The 5,839-nt window shown below is 48.5% G+C and overlaps 1 protein-coding gene across 1 annotated transcript in view; it reads right to left on the bottom strand.

The window, feature by feature from the left end:
• TAPBP (TAP binding protein (tapasin)) overlaps positions 1-5,839 on the bottom strand; it is a 23,958-nt gene that overhangs the window by 17,729 nt on the left and 390 nt on the right. Inside the window, exons 2-3 of the mRNA XM_006769173.2 lie at positions 5,749-5,834; positions 5,293-5,553 (exon numbers count right to left, since the gene is read on the bottom strand). Coding sequence (XP_006769236.1) covers positions 5,293-5,553; positions 5,749-5,834 — 347 coding nt within the window. The remainder of the gene's footprint in view (positions 1-5,292; positions 5,554-5,748; positions 5,835-5,839) is intronic.

The raw sequence follows: 5,839 nt of genomic DNA, 5'->3' as shown, positions 1-5,839 counted from the left end.
ACCAGTTCGCTGACATCCCCCAAGGAGTCCCAGATTACAAGAGGGTGCAGGCCAGGCCGAGGATCCCCACAGGTGCACAATCAGGGCCGGGGAGGGACATGGGAGGTTGGCCAGTCGGGAGGGACTATGGAAGAACTCCAGGGCTCCAGGGTATGTCCGGCCCATCGCACCCAGTCCCAATGGGCCAGACCCCAGCAACAAGCTAACTTACTGGTTGGAATATCTGCCCCCTGGTGGTCAGTGCACGTCATAGTGAGCAGTTGAGCTTCCTTAGCATATCATTAGCATATTATGCTTCGATTGGTTGAATAGCCGACCAGATGACCAGACACTTAGCATACTAGGCTTTTATTATATAGGATATTTTTTCAGATTACTGATAATTTTTTCAGATTACTGAAAAAAACTTAAACCCAAATCTAATCAAGCCTTTAGTTCTAACTACCAATTTATAGTAAATATGGAGAAAAAGGAGCAAGGGAAAGTCACCCAATGAGTAAACAATTGGCCAAATATAGAATGTGGGAAATTCTATAGAACAAAGGACAAACCAATAGCATTTAAACTGGGTGAGAGAAGGCCAATTTAAAAGAGATTTAACAGCCCTGACCAGTTTGGCTCAGTGACTAGAGAGTTGGCCTGTGGACTGAAGAGTCCCAGGTTCAATTCCGGTCAAGGGCATGTACCTTGGTTGCGGGCACGTCCCCAGTGGGGGGTGTGCAGAAGGCAGCTGATCGATGTTTCTAACTCTCTATCCCTCTCCCTTCCTCTCTGTAAAACAATCAATAAAGTATATTTTTAAAAAATAAATAAAAATAAAAGAGATTTAACAGACAAAACTGTAGCCCTGGCTGGTGTCACTCAGTTAGTTAGGATGTTGTCTGGTACACCAAAAGGTGTGTGTATGTGGGGGGGTGGGGGTTGATTCCCAATCAGGACATATACCCAAGTTGTGGGTTCAATCCCCCATCGGCATGTACATGTGGCAACTGATCAATGTTTCTAACATCGATGTTTCTCTCTCTCCCTTTTCCTTTTTCTAGAATCAATGAAAAACATATCCTCCGGTGAGGATTTTTAAAAAAGAGAGACAAAACTGTTATGGACTGAATGTCTGTGGTCTCCCTCCTCCCCAAATTTGTATATTGAAGTTTTGACCTGAAATACGACTATATTTGGAGATGGCAGCTATGAGGAGGTAAGAAAGTTAAATTTGCTCATAAATGTAGAGCCCAATCTGATAGAGCTGGTGTCCTTGTAAGAAGGGAAATACTGGAGATGTCTCTCTCCTCCTGTGATGACACAGCCATAAGGGCCAGCCCTCACCAGACACCAACCTTGCTAGCACCTGGATCTTCTACTTGATCTTGGACTCCTAGCCTCCAGAACTGTGAGAAAATAAATTCCTGCAGTTTCAGCCACTGATCTATGATATTTTGTTATGGCAGCCAGAACAGATACAGCCACCAAATATAACATATGGACCTGCTTTTTATTCTGATTTGAGCAAAAAAACAAACAAACCCGTAAAGTAACATTATTGAAACAAGTGGGAAAATTTTAATATGGGCTAGGAATTAAATGTTATTAAGGAATTATTGTTTGTTTTGTTAGGTATGATAATAGTATTATGGTGTTTCTTAAAATATTTTATTAATTTGAGAGGAAGGGATAGGGACAGAGTTAGAAATACTGACGAGAAACACCAATGGGTTGCCTCACCACCCCCAACAGATCAAGCCTGAAACTCGGGCATGTGCCCCCACCGGGAATCGAACTGGCAACTTCACCTCAACCAACTAAGCCCCATCAGTGGCTGGGCTGTGGCTTGTTTTTGTGGGTTGTTTTATTGTGTGTGTGTGGTTTTTAAATATATGTATTTTTTATTTCAGAGAGGAAGGGAGAGGGAGAGACAGAAATATCAATGATAGGAATCACTGATTGGCTGCCTCCACCAACCCCCCTCGCCCCCGCCCCAGGATAGAGCCCACAAGGAAACCTGGGCATGTGCCCTGACTTGGGAATTTAACTGTGACTTCCTGGTTCATAGGTCAATGCTCAACCACTGAGCCACGCCAGTCAGGCTATGGTTTGTTTTTTAAAGTCCTTACTTAATAAAGATGCTTTCTCTACTCAGTCGTAAAAAAAAAAAAAAAAAAAAGGAAATTTTACCCTTTGCAATAGCATGGGTATGTATGGCGCGGCTATAGGGTTAAGCCTTGGACTGACCTATTGGCAAAGCCACAAACAAGTCCCAGCCAAGAGGACACAGTCCTCTTAGCATAATTAGGCTTGACCTTATGACACTAGGCCCTAAATCTTATCTGGGAAACTAATAGACTGAGGGAGATGCAGCAAGTGCTGCCAAAACAAGTGAAACTCAAAGAACACTGTAACTATGGTGACCACTAACTTCTTTACCTCTGGCTATAAAATAAAGGCTCAGCTTGCCTCTGGATCTCTCTCTGTGGCCTCAGCCAGGCACAGGAAGATCCACCTAGCTTATTCTCTCTGTCTGTCATTTCTTCATCCTTCACCACCCTCACTCAGGCTTTCAAACCCTTGGCTGAGCTGGCTCGGCACATGGGGCACTTGGTCAATTCCGGTTGGTTGAGTGAGGGCCGGGGGCTAGTTTCCCTTGCTTTCCCATTGGCTGAGATAAGGGCAGGCTGAGTAACTGATATATTCTGTGGCTTTCCTGGGAGAGGAGTTAGGGACACAGCTATCAGTTCCGTTCTGTCCTTTCACTATCAGTTCCGTTCTGTCCCTTCACTAACAAGCAAAATAGAGACAAACTCAGAGAGAGCAGGCTGACAGCTGGGGTGGGAGTGGGTTTCTGGCGGGTGTGGAGGGATTGAGCAAAGAGGAAGAGAAAAAATTCATGGGGGGAAAAAGATACTTTCTGAATTACTTATGAGTAAAATAATATAATACCTGGGATCTTCTTTAAAACACTTAAAAAAGAGAGAAGAATGCCTGGCCGGCGTGGCTCAGTGGTTGAATGTCGACCCAGGAACCGAGAGGTTATGGGTTCAATTCCTGATCAGGGCACATGCCCAGTGGGGGTGTGCAGGAGGCAGTCAATCAATGATGTTTCTCTCTCATCAATGTTTCTATCTCTCTATCCCTCTCCTTTCCTCTCTCTCTCAAAATCAATTTTTTTTTTAAAAAAAGAGAAAAGTAGGTGGGAGGATAGGTTTTGATAAAATGTATTATCTGTACAAATAGCTGATGGGTATGTAGGGGTTCATTATACCATTCTCTGTATTGTTGTGTATCTTTGAGATTTTTCCATAACAGTATTTTAAAAGAATGATGAGACTTAAGTATCATACAACGTACGCTAATAAAGTATATTTACCAACAAACATTTAAAGTATTTGATAACATGTATAAATGCATATTAGCAAAATTATCAACGATCTCTGACTCTGGAAAGATTTTCGGTCTGGTGGGAAGATTCCATGCCCTCCCCTCCTCACACACACCCAGTTTGCTAGCTCCCTGGCTCCCCCTGGTGGTGGTGTTGGTGGTGGTGGTGTGACAAATCTACATCATAACACTTTTGTAACCCTTACGGGGCCATCCCAGAGATTCTGATTTAATCTGCCTGGAGTAGGACTCAGTATATTTTATCTTTTTAAAAATTTATTTGAGAGAGAGAGAGAGAGAGAGAGAGAAAGAGAGAGAGAGAGAGATTGGCTGCCTCCTGCACACCCCACACTGGGCATGTGCCTGATCAGGAATCTGTTGCCTCTCATCTCTCCTAAAGCACCAGGGGAATTGAATCCCCAACCTAGGTATGTACCCTGACCGGGAATTGAACCCGCCACCTGCTGGTGCACTGGACCAACTGAGCTACACAGGCCAGGGGGTGGTTACAGTACTTTTCAGAAATTCCCAAGAGGATTCTTATTTGCAGCCTGTAGGAACTACTGGGCCCTAAATTTGTTCTTGGTGCTAATAAATATTTATAGAATCAGTGAATAAATTAACAAAGGGGTTCCCTTGATAGTCACAACGGAAAGGCAGGTGGGAAACAGCGTACACATTTTACAGCTGAAAAAACAGACTGAGAGAAAAGGGCATCCCTGCCCCATTCCAGTGAAACCAGCTCTGGGAGATACTCCTCCACACTGGCGAAAGCCATGGTGCCCAGAGGTGGGTGTGGGGAGCAAGAATGGAGTTGTGCTGAGTCCATTTCCCTGGTCCTGTGGTGATTCTCGCTCAAGGAGGCTGGTGGTGGGGAAGAGGTTCTGGGGAGGGAAGGTGCAGGCCTAGGTTGGGTTAGAACTATGAGAATCATTGCTGTTGGTTTTGTGAGGCCTTAGGGTCAAGAGTCATGTTGGGTATCTTCTTGACTACTTTTCCTTGAAATGTACATAATTTCACTGTTGACCCCTTGAATCTTTCTAACATAGATTTAATTCTTTTTTAAAAATATATTTTATTGATTTTTTACAGAGAGGAAGGGAGAAGGATAGAGAGTTAGAAACACTGATGAGAGAGAAACATTAATCAGCTGCCTCCTGTATACTCCCTACTGGGATGTGCCCGCAACCAAGGTACATGCCCTTGACCGGAATCAAACCTGGGACCCTTGAGTCCGCAGGCCCACGCTCTATCCACTGAGTCAAACCGGTCATGGCGACCTTCCCTCTTCTTGCTTTACCATCCCCCTCCATCTCCGAGCCCCAGCGAAGTGGTGGACCTCTGGGCCTCACCCTGAGCTGGCCGATGCTCGCAATGGGAACCGTCTGGTTTCCCGCTGTCCCTGCACCCACTCGAGCACACCGTTTGGCGACTACAGAGCCTGCGCATCCCCAGGTGCCACAGGGAAGGGGCTGTCAGAAAGGCCAACGCGCTTGAGCGCAAGAGCCCTCACTTCGCTGATGGCCGCAGCACCGGATGTGGACACGGATGGGGCTGGAGGCTGGTTTTTGACACAGTGTGAACCCCGCAAAGGTGGGGGTGCCTAGCGAGATAGAGATCTGGGAGGGAAGTTTCTGCTCCAAGGCCCCGGAAATCACGTGGCCTTACAACTGTCTCAAGGCCGGGTGCCTGGAAACCCCGTCTCTCTCCAAAGCCCCGCCCCGAACCTCAGGGGGTTTTTGTGTGAGTTTTCGGCTGGAAGACACGGCGGCGATAGTTTCCTTTCAGTCGACCCCACTCGCTTTACAAATAAGGAAACGCTCCCATTGGGGAAATAACTCGCTCAGGTCTACACAGCAGTCGCAGGCGGATCCGACCCTTAGAAGCCACCCATGGAGCCCGCTTCCCCGCCCCGGCTACCTGTTGCCATGGTGATGACTGCAGGCTCCGGCTGAGGCTCGGACTGCGGTCGCAGGAGGCTGGAGAGGCTGACGACCGGGCTGGACATGCTGACCATGAACCAAGTCCCGTCCAGGGCCCGCGGGCAGCTCTGCTCCGGGGCCAGGCCCCTGACCCACTTGGCCGGGGCGGGGAGCGGGACGTAGCGGCTCATCTCGCAGTGCGGCGGGGGGGCGCTGGCGGGGTACCGCCTGAAGGCCGACTGCAGGGCGCCCGCGGGGTCTGCGAAGGCGGGGAGGGCAGAGGGGTCACCGCTGGGCAAGGGCTGGGGAGGGCAGTGTCCAGGGAACTTCAAATGCACCAACTACCCGGCAGGGAGAGATCCGCAGTAACCAGACTCATTCTACAGAGGAGGAGCCGAGCTCGAGGTCGCGCGAGCGGAGGCGGGGAGGTGGAGGCGAGTCCGGGAAGACTCACCGAGCACTCGGAAGTAGAGCTGGGGGTCCAGGTCCGGCCGGGGCGGCGGTGCCTCCGGGCCCTGGCGCAGCAGCAGCGCGGCCGGTCTCTT

The sequence above is a fragment of the Myotis davidii genome, unplaced genomic scaffold (genome assembly GCF_000327345.1).
Source record: "Myotis davidii unplaced genomic scaffold, ASM32734v1 scaffold4, whole genome shotgun sequence".
Classification (NCBI taxonomy): Eukaryota; Metazoa; Chordata; class Mammalia; order Chiroptera; family Vespertilionidae; genus Myotis; species Myotis davidii.
This window is presented reverse-complemented; position numbering and strand designations above follow the sequence as displayed.